This window comes from Sturnus vulgaris, chromosome 4 (genome assembly GCF_052056855.1).
Source record: "Sturnus vulgaris isolate bStuVul1 chromosome 4, bStuVul1.hap1, whole genome shotgun sequence".
NCBI classification, from domain to species: Eukaryota; Metazoa; Chordata; class Aves; order Passeriformes; family Sturnidae; genus Sturnus; species Sturnus vulgaris.
This window is the reverse complement of record NC_142246.1, coordinates 647,651-663,561: the sequence shown is the minus strand read 5'-3', so window position 1 is coordinate 663,561 and position 15,911 is coordinate 647,651. Positions and strand designations below refer to the sequence as shown.

At 56.7% G+C, this 15,911-nt stretch overlaps 1 protein-coding gene across 3 annotated transcripts in view; it reads right to left on the bottom strand.

Annotated features, from left to right (window-relative positions):
* Positions 1-2,560: 2,560 nt before the first annotated feature.
* The window catches only part of RAB11FIP5 (RAB11 family interacting protein 5), a 35,116-nt gene continuing 21,765 nt past the window's right edge, over positions 2,561-15,911 (bottom strand). Inside the window, exons 4-6 of one of the 3 annotated variants that reach the window (XM_088162874.1) lie at positions 11,905-14,277; positions 7,643-7,823; positions 2,561-6,845 (exon numbers count right to left, since the gene is read on the bottom strand). In XM_088162874.1, the coding sequence (XP_088019000.1) occupies positions 6,633-6,845; positions 7,643-7,823; positions 11,905-14,277 (2,767 nt within the window). In that variant the 3' untranslated portion in view covers positions 2,561-6,632. The remainder of the gene's footprint in view (positions 6,846-7,642; positions 7,824-11,904; positions 14,278-15,911) is intronic. The other 2 variants (XM_088162875.1, XM_088162876.1) reach the window with 2 other exon arrangements.

The following is a 15,911-nucleotide window of genomic DNA, read 5'->3' as shown; positions in this document are numbered from 1 at the left end:
TCCTGTGGGGAAATCCTGGAGGCTGTGACCTCAGGGGAAGCCCCTGAAGGAGATGTGACCCCAAGAAAAGCCCCTGGAGGAGGTCTGACCCCAAGGGAAGGATCCAAAGGGAGAAATTCCTGCAGGATTTGTGTCCCTGTGGGGCAGGGGCAGTGTGACAATTCCCAGCCCTGATTTATTAATTATTATGATGTTAGTATATATTATTATATACATGTAGATTTTATAATATAATATAATATAATATAATATAATATAATATAATATAATATAATATAATATAATATAATATAATATAATATAATATAATATAATATAATATAATATAATATAATATATTTCTATATATACTATATTCTGTATTATATACAAATCATGTATTATTATATTATATAACTAATTTAGTAATTTATATGATCTATTACATTATATTACATTATATTAATAGATTTATATATTATATATTTTATATATTATATGTTATATATTACGTTATATATGTTATATATTATATGTTATCTATTATCTATCATCTATTATATATTGTATATTATATATAATGTATCATATGTTATATAATTATTATATACTATAACCTGTTTATTAATTATTATATATTATTATTTATAAAAACATATTACATTCATAATAGAATATATTATTAATAAACTCAATCTCTTTTGCCCATGACAGTCACTGGTGACTGATCTCTCCCTCCTTTATCCCAAAATGTGATTTTTTGGTATTTTCTCTCCCTCCCTCATCCCAAAATGAGATTTTTTTGTTGTATTTTCTCTGCCTGCCCGGCTCAGAGGGGACTGGGAGCAGCTTTGGGGGCCCCTGGTGCCCATTCAGGGTCCCCCCACCCCCACCCCCACCCCATGAGGGATTTTTGGGGGGCCAGGGCCCCTCCCCCAGGGCCAGCTGGGTTTGGGCTGGGCTGGCTCGGGGACAGTCACAGCCACTCTCCTTGTCAGCTTCCATCTGTAAAGGCACATTTGGAGAAAATTCGCTTTGGGCAGCAAAACTCCAGCCTGGAGCAGCAAATCCCAGCCAGCTCCTCCTGCAGGGACGGGAATTCTGCTGTGCTGAGACAGGCCCAGAGCCCACGGAGTCAGGAATGGGCATTCAGCAGGAGGAAAGGCTGAAAAATCTCCATTAAATCTATTAAATCTATTAAATCTCTGATTTCCCAAATTCCAGACCCCATGTAGTCAGGAATGAGGATTCAGCAGGAGGAAAGGCTGAAAAATCTCTATTAAATCTATTAAATCTATTAAATATCTAAATTCCCAAATTCCAGACCCCATGGAGTCAGGCACAGGGATTCAGCAGAATAAAGGCTTTGAATTTCTGTTTTCCCAAATTCCAGACCCCCCGTTTTCCCAGGCACTGCCCCAGCTGGTCCAGGCTGCCTTTCCTGGGGTGGATCCCCTTTCCCGGGGTCACAGCTCAGCCCCCCGAGCCCACAGCACACCCAACATTTCCCTGCTGGGCCACACAGGGTTAATGTGAGTCCCCAGACCGGTCCTGAGGCCACAGGGGCTCCATCCCTGGAAAATAACCCGGGATTGGAACGAGGGAAGCTCCTCTGTGGGAGCAGCAGAGTCATCTACAGGGGCTTAAGGGGAGCTCATTTTCTTGAAGGAAAAGGCTTGAATGGAGAGAGGAGGGAGCTGGGAAGGAAAAAGAGCAGAGTGGTGAAAGGTGGGAGGGAGGGGAACAGGAGCAGGTCTGGGCAGGGAGGAACAGCAGAATTCCCAGGAGCACTGATAGAGCTTTCCCTTTCCTTTCCTTTCCTTTCCTTTCCTTTCCTTTCCTTTCCTTTCCTTTCCTTTCCTTTCCTTTCCTTTCCTTTCCTTTCCTTTCCTTTCCTTTCCTTTCCTTTCCTTTCCTTTCCTTTCCTTTCCTTTCCTTTCCTTTCCTTTCCTTTCCTTTCCTTTCTCCTTTTCCCTTTCCTTTTCCCTTTCCTTTCCTTTCCTTTTCCCTTTCCTTTCCTTTCCTTTCTCCTTTTCCCTTTCCTTTTCCCTTTCCTTTCCTTTCCTTTTCCCTTTCCTCCCATCCCATCCCATCCCATCCCATCCCCACCACTGTCCCTGTCCCCAAGTGTCACATCCACAGGGCTTTGAAATCCCCCCAGGGATGGGGACTCCAAACCTCCTTGGGCAGCTGAGCCAGGCCAGGAATTTCCAGGAAGGAATTTCCCCAATCTCCACCCTGACCCAGCCCAGCTCCAGCTCCCCCCAGTCCCACCAGGCTCCAGGGATGCTCGGGACACAGCACAAGAAACCTGGAAGGATCCTAAACCCCTCACGTGCCCCACAGCAGAGCCGGGAGCAGCATTTGGGGAGGAACTCGAGGTTCGTGCAGCATTCCCACTGCACAGCACTCGGGGACTGTCAGGGCAGGTGGAAAAGCTGCTGGAGGAGTTGGACACCCTCCTCCTCCTCCTCCTCCTCCTCCTCCTCCTCCTCCTCCCCCTGCAGCAAATAAACAGAAATGTCACTCAGTGTCCAGGCGCCGTCAGCACAGACGCTGTTGTCAATGAATCAGAAGTGTCTAGGAACAGCTTGAACAACTTTTATTTTTTTTTTTTTTTTAAAGTGCTTAAAACGTAAATAACAAGCTCTTTATAAACATTAGTCGCAACTCTTAAAACATGAGACACACAGAACCCACTTCCTGCGGACGTGAAGAACAGGGAAACCAACAACTCCAAAAACCCTGACACTTCTCCCACCTGGGGATGTTTTTCCAGGTTTTTAACCCCAAACACGGCTGAGTCTACGTCACACCGGAGAATCCAGATCCCTTCGGCTTTGTTCCAGTTTGAGGATAAACCCTGGTGGTTCTTCTGGCCCACGGGTGGCCAGGAGGACCAGGCAAGGGGAAAAGAAATCATTGGCCAAAAGACTTGAGAAGCAAAAACCTCAACTGTGGGCTGACAGCAAAGGCAGAACACAGCACCCTGCTGCAGCCTCGTGGAAAAATAAACTCCAGGAGAAAGGCAAAACCACGGGGAATTGTCATGGCTGTGTTGAAAACAGAACAGGGAGAAGCTGCTGCTGGCCCAGGGAATCTTTGGGGCTCAGCAGAGAGGGGCAGAGCTGAGAGCACAGCCAGGACACGGAGCATCCCAAAGAAATCACTCAATAGGAGATTCAGTCACTAAACACGGAGATAAATCCCACATGGGCAACTTGAGAACATTTCCCCAGTTCTCCTCCTCATCCCCTCCCTCTCTGAGGAAGCCTTTGGGCCCTCAAAAGCATTGCCCTGGGAACGAGAGGTTCAACACCAACACTACGGACTCCACCCCAGGGCTGCTGCGCTGCTCTTGTGCACAGAACAAAACCTGCGGTGAGAGGGGGATCCCCAGGGAGGGGAACAGAGAACAGAGACAGGAACATCTGTAAGAAACCTTTCCCAAACACGAGGAGGGAGCTCTGGGCTGCTGAACAATCGGGGACAGACGTGAACATCCATCACTGCTCCACTCTCCTGCAGCTCCAGCACCAAGGGCACACCTCGGATCCTGGAGGTGGGAGGGACAGGGAATGCTGCAAACAGGAGATGGAAGGAGCAGGTACTGCTGGAAAGGCTGGAGAGAACAGGAATTGCTGGAAAGGCAGGAGATGAGGGAATAGAACAGGAATTCTTGGAAAGGCAGGAGACGATGGAACAGAAATTGCTGGAAAGGCAAGAGATGAGGGAATAGAACAGGAATTGCTGGAAAGGCAGGAGATGAAGGAACAGGAATTCTTGGAAAGGCAGGAGATGAAGGAATAGGAATTGCTGGAAAGGCTGGAGATGAGGGAACAGGTACTGTTGTAAAAACTGGAGAAGAGCAATCAGGAATTGCTGGAAAGCCAGGAGATATGGAAACATTTACTGCTGGAAAGGCTGGAGATGAGAGAACAGGAATTGCTGGAAAGGCTGGAGATGAGGGAACAGGAATTCTTGGAAAGGCAGGAGATGATAGAACAGAAATTGCTGGAAAGACAAGAGATGAGGGAATAGAACAGGAATTTCTGGAAAGGAAGGAAATGTCGAGGCACCTACTGCTGAAAGGCAGGAAAAGAGAGAACAGGTACTGCTGGCAAGGCAAGAGATGTGGAAGCACCTATTGCTGGAAAAGGCAGGAAAAGGTGGAACAGGTATTGCTGGAAAAGGAGATGAGGGAATAGAACAGGTATTGCTGAAAACAGGAGATGTGGAAGCACCTATTGCTGAAAACAGATGTGGAAGCACCTATTGCTGGCAGGGCTGCACACCTGGCACAACCTGCTGAGCTCTGAGAGTAACTTTTGATATTCAAGTGCAAAACATTGAGGCTTTCGGAGCAAAACAAGGCAGAGCTGACTAAGGCAGAGGGGGCTGAGGGAGGCGGTGAGACACGACGGGAGAGGAGGGAGAGGTGGGAGGGAGGTGCCGTGGGATCCATATAAACATTGGCACTTGTGTGGGGAGCACCAGCACCCAGCCCGGCAGGGGCACAGGGCCAGGAACAGGATGTTGGTGTGCACTGGGGGACAGAGAGGGGCCCTGGTCCCCCGGGGGAGATGTCGGCTCTGCCCTCCTGAGGAATTCCTCTCCCTTTTCCCAGCAGCCATTCCCTGCCCTGCTGCATTCCCAGGGCTGCATTCCCAGTGCTGCATTCTCAGTTTTGCATTCCCAGTGGCCACAGCTCCTCCCTGCCTGCTCACTGGGCACCCACAGAGCTGCCAGGCCATGGCACCTGATCCCACACATTCCTGGCATTTGCTGAAATGGCACAAACTCCTTCCCTTGGCCACTCCCAGCCCACCCCAGAAGTGCAGGAGGAGCAGAAGGTGCAGGAGGAGCAGCTGGGGCAGTGCAAAGCCTCAGGTATTTCCCACGAGGGGAGTGCAGGGAGCAGTGAGAGGTTCATGGCTGGTGCTCTCCCAGGGAACGAATCCTCCTCCTCCTGCAGAGCTTGGACAGGACCAGAGCTCCTTTTCTCCTCACCCTGTCTGTCTCCAGCTCTATTTTATTTCAGGATACTCAGCCTGCCCTTCCCTGCTGTGTCAGCTCCTGATCTCTGCCTCCACTCCTCCTGAGCTGCTCTGCACAACTCCCGGGAGAGCCACAGGTCGGGGGAGGCTCTGCTGCCTCTGGGTAACAATTAACTCCCTTTTCTTGGATGAGAAGGAAAACAGAGGAGGAACCTGCCCCAGGCAGGTTGTGTGGGACTGAGAGTTGGATTTCAGAGCCTTTTTGGGGTAGGGAACTGCTACTGGCCTGTGGCAAAAGGCACCATTCTTCAAAGTCATGGTCTGTACTGAAACAAGGCAAGAGAAGAGCAGGGAGGTTTTAAAAGAACCCAGAAACTTTGGGAGATGGAGAAGAGGGAGAAGATAACTTTCATGTTGAAATCCCACTCCAGCTGCCCCTCTGCCTGCACAGGCACCTTCTCCAGCCAAAATCCTGGCAGGATGAGGGAGGGAACAACATCCTTCCTATCCCCTTCCCCAGCACCTCCAGATCAATCATTCCAGGTAAATCAGAGCCCTTTGGGTGGTCACTCCGGGGTCAGCAGTGGCCAGAGCTGTCCCTGAGGCTGGGTCCCAGCCCTGGAGAGCTGATCCCAGCCCTGGAGAGCTGATCCCAGCCCTGGAGATCTGATCCCAGCCCTGGATGTGCCCAGGGCAGCAGGGTGGGCACTGCCCTGCCCAGGAGAACCCTGTGAGGATTTGGGAATTGTGGGCTGGGCCAGGAATGTTTGGGGTGCCTGAGCCCACAGGGGCCCTGCAGAGGGGTCAGAGCCCCCAGGCCCGGCTCTGGGGGTGTTTTCCTGCTGTGCTGGGACGGGTGAAGCAGAGGCAGGGCGGGGCAGCCATTCCTGGGAATACTGGGTGGAAATTCCGTGTGGATTCCTCTCTGCTGTGCTGGGTGGGGGGGGATGCAGAGGATCTCCTGGGCCACGATCCCGTGTTCCCTTTCCCACATTCCCAGCCCGGCCATGGCAGTGTCCCCCTGGCACTGGTGCTGTGACAGGGCCAGCGTGGCCCAGGCAGGCTCTGACACCCCCCAGGCCCCCAGACTCTGGTGCTGTCCCTTTGTGCAGCGTGTCCCTGTGCTCAGGGAGTGGCACCAACTGCAGCTGCCCCTTCACCCTTCCCTGGGGGAACTGGGGCACCAGGGGAGGAGGAGTCTGAGTGTCCCCAGTGTCACCCACCAGTGCAACACCATCCAGCAGCCAGGGGACAGAGGAGGAGGAGTGTGGGCAGAGCAGCAGCAGCAGCAGGATGAAGTCACTCACGGGGAGATGGTTTCCAGCTCTCACATGTCCATGGGTCATTAAAGCTCTGGCAGGAGTGATGGCCCAGGGGGTGGCACTTGGTCACAGCACGGGAGCCTAGGGTGGCACTGCCTGGTGGGGAGGGCTCTGCTCCTCCCCAGAGGGTGCTGGCAGCCCTTCACCCTGCAGCTGCCCCGAGCTGGGCTAAGCTTGGGCTGGGGTGAGCAGAGTTAGGAGCCCTTCGTGCTAACTCTGGCAACAGGAGGAGCCACTGGAGCCTGGGGTGAGAGCAGGGGGTGCAGGGGTGTTGGCAGCGTGGTTACTGGGGCACAGCTCTGCTGCTCACGATTCTCAGGGGGCCTGGGCAGGCTCAGGGGGCCTGGCCCCCTCCCAGAGGGATCTGCAGCAGCGTGGGGGACTGCTCCATGATGCGCACCAGCAGCTGGTCGATGTAGTTCTCCAGCTCCTGGATGTGCTCCTCCTTCTTGCTCAGCTCGCCCTCCTTCTGCAGCAGCAGCTGGATCAGCTCGTCGTGGGTCAGGTGGTAATACCTGGCTGCCTGGTCAGGCTGGGCAGGCTCCTGCTGGGAACCAAGAGGGAAAACAGGCACTGGAATTAAAACCCCTGCTGCTGGTAATGTCTGCAGGATGCAGCAACAGCCAGAGCAACTCCTGCTTCCCATGTGGAGAGGCAGGAGCAGCACAGGGGAACCACAGAGAGCTGGTGTGCTCACACAGCACCACTGAACTGCCTGAGCACCCCCAGGGCCTCTGAGAGCTGCAGGGCTGTGCTGGTCCCTCACCCAGCTGAGCCCCAGCAGTGTCTTCCATGTGACACCGGGGAGGGAAATGCAATGGGAGCGGACAAAGGGATGGAGGAGCCACGCTCAGAACACCCTGTGTGTCCTCAGAGGTGTCACAGGTGCTGTGCTGGCCCCAACACAGCAGTGTTTGGAGTACACCCAGCTCAGGAAGGAGCTTCCCCCTGGCAGGCCTAGGAACCCTTCAGGGCATCAGTCAGGCAGCTCCCACCCTCCCTGCCCCGTGGGGACCAGGCTGGACACTGGGGCTTGGAGCAGCCTGGGACAGTGGGAGGCGTCCAGGGGTGGCACAGGGTGGGCTTTGAGGTCCCTCCCAACCCAAGCCAAGCCATTCCACGTTTCTACCAGCAGGGATTCACTCACACACTGCCCAGCAGCAGCCCCAAACCCAAGCAGGTGATGGGAGAACGGTGCAGAGCCCAGGGGCTCATGGCAGGAGGGAGGCACAGCAACCACAGGCCTGCACCCACACACACACACACACCCCCATGGCAGGACCCTGCTCTGCCTCCCCCCCAGCACACCTGGGGCAGGTGTGGCACAGCCTCACAAGCCTTTACCTTGGGCTCGCTTTTGTCCAGGTGGGAGGCCGGGAGCAGGGGCTGGACGCTGCTCGTGGTCGCTGTCTTCAGCCTCTCCAGGCCATTGGTGAGGGCTGAGCCCAGGCTGGCCCTGGGCTGCTGCTGCTTCCTGTCGCTGGAGCCCTCCTGCACTGCACTCAGGGGCTTCACGGGGTGGGGGCTGTGGGCAACAAGGGGGGCACGATCAGCACCCCCAGTGTCCCTCCTGTCACGGCACCAACCTGGAGACTGAGCCCCCGTGTCCGAGCTGCTGCCAGCAGGGCAGGGCAGAGCCCTGGGAGCTGCTCACACCCCCACGGGAGATAAGGAGCCCCAGCACGGGTGTTGGGCTGAGATAGAGGTGCCCACACGGCCCATCCTGACTGGGAACGCTGTGGGGAACAGCTCCTGCCTGCCAGGGGCTCAAACACAGCTCCAGGCTGAGCAGAGGCTGCTGCAGCCACTGCCCAGAGCAGCTTTTTGCTGCACAAGAATCCCCAGATGAGTCTGGGGTCACCAGCTCCAGCCCAAGAGTTGAATGTCACCTGCCTGAAAGCCACCACAGGATTTGTCCTCCCTCCAAAAGGGAGGAATTACATTTTCATTTGTTTTTGCCTCACTTTTCACCCAAAAGGTTCTTTATGGGATTGAACAAAGTCCAGTTCCTTCTGGACATGATGGAAAGAGAAGTGACCTGATGCTCCCTCCCTGCAAGGAGCTGGGACCATCCATGGGGATGGAAACATCCAAACCTCCATCCTTGGGATGGAAACATCCAAACATTGATCCATTGGGTGGAAACATCCAAACTTCCACCTGAGAGCTCTGCAGACCCTCTCAAGGATGACAACCCCACCAGCTGTGTTCCAGCTGTGCTGTGTCCTCGTTCCTCGTCCATGGTGGTGGCATCAGGACATGGCAGGGGTGTGCAAATCCTCTCCAAGCACGATGATGCCTCCTGCTGTCCCTGTGCTGGGAGGGGACAGTGCTGGCAGCCACCAACCTGCTCCAAGCAGCCAAAGGATCAGCCCCTCCGAGGGGCAGCACAGGGGCAGCTCTCATCTCTTCCCTCTGGTGCCCAAGGGAATGCTGGAGCTGTGCCAGGGCATGGTTAGTTTGGATTTTAGGGAAAGGTTCTTCCCTCCCCCAGAGGGTTTGGGCACTGCCCAGGCTCCCCAGGGAATGGGAACAGCCCCACAGAGCTCCAGGAGAGTTTGGACACCAGGGATTTTGGGGGGTCTGTGCAGGGTCTGGGGTTGGATGGATGATCCTGAGGGTCTCTCCCAGCTCAGGACACTCTGTGATTCTCTGATCCCTTGGCTGCCCAAGCCCAGGGATAGAGCCCAGGATTCCTGGGCAGCTGGAAAGGATGGAGAGGATCCCAGAGCCCTGAGGTGCAGTCACTGACAGTGCCAGGGGCTGCAGGAGCTGCTGCTCTGCTCATGAGGCTCCAGCTCTGCCCACTGGGACTAAACCCTGACCAGGACACTGCAGGACAGGGGTGAGGGGACAGCTGGAGCCACCAGGGCTGCCCATCACAGCCAGGCCTGAGCCCCAAATGTCACTGTCACCTCGTGCATCCCCACAGCCAGTGCACAGCATGGCTGGGAACCTCCCTGGGACCAAGCTGGCCTGGGAAGCCTTCCTGAAATGGGAATGTCTGGATGTGTTTGAAAGCAGGGGGATGTTCCCAGCCAGGTGTGGTCACAGGCAGCTGCTGGCCCCATGGCCAGTGGGAACAGCCACTGCTGCAGGGCTGGAAAAGGAATTTCTGAAAAGAAATCCTCCTCATCATCATCATCCTGCTGCTTCCCACTGAGGGGGGTGCATGCAGGGCTCTGCCTCCTCTCTTTGTCTCTGGGAGGATCCAAGGGCTGCAGGACATTCCTGGAGCTGGGCTTGTCCTGGGATGGTGGCACCAGGTCCTTCCAGGGGAGCTCCACACCTCACAGCCAGGCCTGAAGTCCTGATGGACCTGCCAGAAGAAGCTGGACCAGTTTCCTCTCCTGGTCCACGAACATCAGCTCGAGTGTGGAATCAGCTGCTCACAGGATCCCAGACCAGAGCTGCATCCCAAGTGGATCTGAGCTATGATGAGCTTAAGGCCAAGGGGGAACATCTCAGGGTGACACTGGCTCTCTGAGCCAGCCTTGCCCTGTCCCAGCTCCCACTGGTGATCCCAAGTGAGGCAAGGAATTGAAGAGTAAGGAATAGCTCATCAAAAACCAAAACAATGAGGAATTGAATTTAACATTTACCATGCTTGCAAAAATCGAGAGGAAAGGCAAACTGCTTTGTGATAAATGGAGCCAGAACTTGCAATCAGGGTGAGGGCAAGGCTACCAGTGATAAGTGAGAAATCCAAAACCCTAAACCAGCAAGAACTAATCTCAAAGTCCAGAATGTGCCCAAAGGGCTGATGCTCCCTTGTCCCAGCAGCCACACAAGGTGACCAAAGAGCCTCTGGCCACTTGGGAAGGGCCCAAACCCACTCCCAGGTTCCAGCTCTCCTGAGGAGGCACTGAACCCCCTGACCCCAAACTCTGAGCATCCCACACCAGGTACCCACTCCCCTTCACCTGCAGACACTCTTGTCCCAGCCAGGGTTTTAATGTCCATTCCAAATTTGAACTTTTTCCTTTCTCCTTCCACCTCTTTTCTACCATCTTTCCATCTATTTGCCTCTGGCCATTCCAACAGGAGATGATCCTGGGAAGCATCACCGTGGGGATTGGGAAAAGATCCTTTCCAGCCTTCCTCCTTCAGCCTAGGACAGCTATCACATCTCCCCAGCCCTGCAGAGCAGTTCAGAGGCCTTCAGTCACAGCAAATATCCAAAATGTGCACAGGAACCCGAGCAGGGGAGTTCCAGGCCCTCCTGGCCATGTGTCACAAAAGCCAGCACTGATATCCAGGATTATCCAGCTCCTGGATCTGAGCCCATTCCATCCCAGGAGCCAGCCAGGCCTGGATGGATGCACAGGCAAGGCTGGGGATGACCACGAGCAGGTACCACCAACACAGAGATTCCTGCACTTCCCTCACTGCCTCAATTGTCCCTTTGGGATCACAGGACACTTCTCTTTCCATGAAACAGAACAAAATTCCTGTTTCTCCGCAGCATCTCTGCAAATTTTGAAGAAGGCTACCTGCTGAAGGATGAATAATCCAATTAAAAATGATTGGAGGATCTGGCCTAAATAAGAAGAAGAAATTTCACCTGCCAGAGGCAGCCAGATGCTGGTCTTTGCTCCCAACATCACTTTGCACCTCGTGCTCCACCCAAGGAGGGATCCCCTTGTGGAAGGAGCTCCGTGAGTTCTGCTGGCCCCATCCTCCCTCCCCTCCTCTCCCCAGGGCCACAACCAATCTTGCTGTGGGGCAGGTGGGATTTCAGCACTTCGGTGCCCCCAGGAAGCTCCATTTGCCTCACGACCAGTGAGGCTGAGCAATAAATCCCTGCTGGAGCTTGGTCCTCGGGCTGGCAGAGCCCAGGCAGAGCCAGGGGAAGGAGCACCAGGAAAATGAGATGAACTGAAGGACACAGAGCAAGACTCCGTGCCCTGAACTCAGCAGCTTTGCCTCATGGCATTTGTACAGACCCACAACTGAGCTGGGAGGAGGAGCAGCCCCTTCTTTGCACCCTTCCCATTCCCACCAGCCCCAAGGCTAAATCCCCACTTGCTTCATCACCAAGGGCATCTCGACAGGAGGGAGGGGAGAAGGGCATTCTGCCCCCGGGGAAAAAAACTCTCATTTTTTTGGCTCTGGAGAGAAGGAGATTTTCAGTACCCAACGGGCACTTGAAAGGAAAGCAGCCAAAGCTGAATGGATGGCAAGGGCAGGGGCAGCAGCTGTGCACATGCCATGAGGGAGCTCAGGAGAGCAGGAACAGCCACAAGCTCTCCTGGCAGCCACGGGAAAGGCATTATTTATTCTGCAAGCACGGGCAAGATGATGGAACCAAAATCAGCGCTGAGTGAAATGTGGGTGCAGCTCTGAATTTCCAGCTCGTGGGTGCACGGAACCCTTTGGGACACACCAGGACACCAATGGCCATCCCCCCACAACATCCCAGAGAGCGCCAAGGCACCCAGCAGCTCCGGCTGGGCTCTCTGGGACCAGGGAAGAGCCGAGGGAAGAGGAGCTGCAGCATCCTTGGAGCGAGCCCAGCTGGGTGTGGAGCCCTGCGAAGAGCAGAAGCACCCAGGGCTCACCTTTCCCACACAGACACACCCTTCACCTTCCCCCGCAGTGCTCACCTGGTTGTGTGCTGCCCAAGGGGCTCCTCAGCCGGCCGTGTCTCCCTGGGCACAACCAGGAGCGCTGAAGCTTGTGCGTCCCGGGGCTGCGGGCACGGGCAGGGCCGGGCGGCGGCGCGGCTGGCACGGACCCCCGCGGGCTCCCGGGAGGGGCCACACGGCTCGGGGTTAGTGGCAGCCACGAGGAAAGGGGTGGAGAAGGCCAAGGGCTGGCTGGCATGCAGGGGGGAAGCGTTAGTGGGCTGCAAGCCGTGCCCGGGGGCTTCCTCCTGCAGGCTGCAGTGGAAGCCGGAGTCGCCCCGCTCAAGCTTTGCGGGCAGCACAGCTTGGATAGGGACAGGGGCTGGGGGCTTCTCCGTGAAGGGATTGCTGGGGGAAATGGGGCTCAGTGCCAGGGTGAAGGGGTTTCTCAGGGCTGTGTGCCTCTCCTCTGCCCTATCTGGCTTCCAGAAATCGGCTTTTTTGAAGTCTATCCTGCTCTCTGCCCAGTGCCCCTCGGGCTCCTCTGCCTCCTCGGGAGGGGCACGGGGCTGGGGCCGCTCTGCTGCTCGCCCCTCACCATCCTCACATGGCAGCTCCAGCTGGGATGGACTCTGCCCACGTTCTGACCTGTGGGGCTGTGGCTGTGGCTGCCCAGCTGCCTCCTGCTCTTCCAGAGCCGTCCAGCTGCCTGGCTGACCCAGCTCTAGCTTGGGAGGTGGCTTTAGTCCCGGAATACTGAGCTCCTCAGGGAACAGCTCCTGCTTGGGGGCCATTTCCCACTTGGCGCCGTCTGCGGCCTCCTGTGTCTGAGGGGATAAACGGGGCTGGCTCCAGCTCTCCTCAGCACCCGACTGCTCCAGTCCATCCAGGGACAGCTTGGATGTGCAAGTCTCAAACTGCTCGGCCACATCAGTCTCGTTCATCTCCGGTGGGTGTTCCCCCACAGAGGTGTCCCCTGTCCCCAGGCCAGCTGCTGAGTCCACAGTGGCAGCTCTGGCAGCCTGGAACTCGCTCTCGGCTTCAGCAGCGTCTGCTCCTGCTGTGGGAGGCGCTGCCATGGAGGGCTGGCCGCTCCCACGGCTCCTTGGCGACTCCATCCCTGCTCCTGAGCCCTCTGAGTCTTCCCATGGCTCCTGTTTGCCTCGCTGGGTGTCCCCGAGCTCCCCCTCCTCGCTGTCCCCCACAGCACCCGCGGCCGCGAACCACCTGGGGGGTTTGGGGGGTGGCACCGGCGGGCCGGGCACGGGCTCCTGGTGGCCCTGGGGAGTCGCCCATGGGGACAGCACCACGTGCCTCTCACGGATGTCAGAGCTGAGCTTCAGGAGCCCATCGCTGGCCTCGAGCTTCATGCTGGCCTGCAGCCGGAACACCGAGCTGCGGATGTCAAAGGTGCCCTCCTGGCCACCAGCCCCGCGCTCCGTGCCCGGCTCGGCGAACCTCTGTGCCACCCGCGGGGGCACGGCCACCACCGTGCTGCCAGCCACGGCCTCGGCGGGGAACGAGCTCCTGGGTAACACACAGCTGGTGGCACCACGGGACGAGCCCTGCGCTTCCAAGGTGCCCTCGGGCACGAAGGGCGGGCTGAAGGTGCCCGGGGCAGCCCCGCGCTCCTGGGCAGCGCTCGGGGCGCTCTCCGAGGGCTCAGCAGCGCTTTCCGTGGCTATGGTCATCCAGCCGTTTGTCCCCGCACCGCGGGACTCCTCCTCGCCGCTGTCCCCTTCCTCCCTGGCGCTCTTCTCAGCGCTCAGTGCCGTCGATGCCTCTTTGTCCCCGGGGTTGCCCGAGGCCAAGGCGGCTGCCCAGACCATGGGCGTGCTGCTTTTCCTCCTCCTGGCCATGGAGCCGGCTGACACGGGGCTCAGCACATCCTCGATCACCGTGGCCTCCTGGGTGGTGCTCACCAGGTTGGCGCCCACGTCTAAACCGGAGAAATTTGTCCAAGAGCGGAGAGCCGTGGGGATTTCAGCACCCATGGGTGACTCAGGCTTTTCAAACGCTTTGGAGCCCTTCTGGCAGGGTGGCTGGGCCGAGCTCTCCGTCGGGCTTGCTCTGTCGGGGTCGTCGATGAAAGCCATGCCCTCTGCTGCCACCGAGGCAAAGAAATTCTCCTTCTTCCTGTCTGGTTGGAGCCTGCTGGTGGCAAAGGCATCGAAGGTGTCGTCCCACTCCGAGGGCAGCGGGGGGACGGCGGGCTCGGTGCCGCTGGTGCTGCTGGCAGGAGGGAGCTCTCCCGGTGCTGGGGGACCGGTTTCTGGCACGGGGACACCAATGCTTTGGGCTGGAGGTTCCCTCTCGGGCTCTGCCTGCCTTGGGGAGGCAGAGGGACTGCAATCCTCAGAGGAATAAAAGCTCCCAGCGACCTCTGGTGCAGCACGTGGCCCAGGCGGGAAACTAGAGAGAAAGTGAGTAGGTGAAGGAGAATTTAGTACCTGGTCAGCGAGGAGCTCCTCAAAGAAGGGATTGCTCTGCAGGGAGTTGAGGAATGGGTTGGTGGGGGACAAGCATCCGGCCTGTCTGTCTCCAGGAGCAGGAGGGAGGTTAGAGCTCGGCATGCCAGCGGGGAGGGCAGCAGGGCACGGGGCAGGGGAGCAGGGAGCAGAATGACAAGGAGCATCTGAGCTGGTTTCTACCTGAGGAGACACTTCCAGGCTGTGGAGGGAAGACAGAACAGTCCTCCTGGTTAATGCTGTGACAGAGCTGGAAGCACACACCACACACACCACAAGCAGCACAACGACCACGTCCATGCCCGGCTCTTGTTAGGCAGAGCAATGAGAATGGAGTCAAGGCGTGGAAAGGACATGCACGACACACAGCAAGGGACAGCCCTGCCCCCGGGACACTCCTCCACACTCCCCTCTCGGCCTCAGCAAGCCCCAGGAGCCAGAGGGGCTTCCCCACCTCCTGCAGCCCGAAGATGTGCTCGGTGGGTTTGTCCCGCTGCTGGTGGCACCCAGGGCAGGTGGAGCCACCCAGGCTCTGGGATCACGGTTACTTGAGCCAGTCCAGGCACACAGAAGAACTTTCCCAGTTCACCCCAGCGCCTCCTCACTGGTTTGCCAGCATGGCCAGGGTGGGAGCACACACGGAGCTCGGGGCAGGGTGAGGGAGGCTGAGGAACAGGAGCCCAGCAGGAAGGAGCACGGGGCCAGGACAGGGCCCTGTCCCCGCTCTGGACTCTGCCCTGCCTCTCACATGCCCCTTGTCACATCAGCTCTGCCCGAGATCCCTGAAACCCCCGGGGGATCCCAAGGTGGAAGGGATTTGGCACATCTGGAACTCGGAACCTCACCCCAAGTGAGGCTGACAGTGCCCTGCTGCCTGTTCAGGCGGGACTGAGGGACCTTTCTTTGGCATTTCATTGATTATCTTCCTTTGGGAACAGCTCCAGCAATGTGGAGTCACCACCCTGAGCAGGCTCACCAGGCTCAGAGGTTTTCACATCCCAAAGGGGGGGTGTGGTGTGGACACCCCATGTCCATCCTCCTGAGCCCATCCCCTCAGCTCACCCTTGGGAGGAGCAATCCCATCCCCAGCACGGGGGTCCTGCCCCACAACAGATCCCATGGGATTTGGTGCCTCCTGCACCAGCCAGGACTGCTGGGCTCCAGAGATCCCCTCCTGGCTGGGCAGAAATGTGGGCACGGATCAGCCAGCTCTGGGCACAGCGAGGTTGAAGAGGGAGGAATAAATTAATTGCTTTGCTACCCAGGCTATGTCCAGCCCTGGGGTTACACCCTGGGATTTCCCTCCCCAGCTGCCAGCAGGGATTGCAGGTGGCACTGCAAGATCACAAAGCTGCTTGGACAACTATTTCCATGTTATTGTGCACCCAGCAAACGCCTCAGACTCATTTTAAAGCACAAAATGCCATCTTGAGGCAAAAGCTGACACTGGTGATGGTGCAGCTGGTCCCAAAGCAGGGAGGGCGTTGGGCTGGCAGCACCACGGCCCCTCTCCACAGCCCCTTCCCACATCCTCCTCTCCTCGGGAAGGTGCCCATTGAAGCCATCCATGCCACCCAA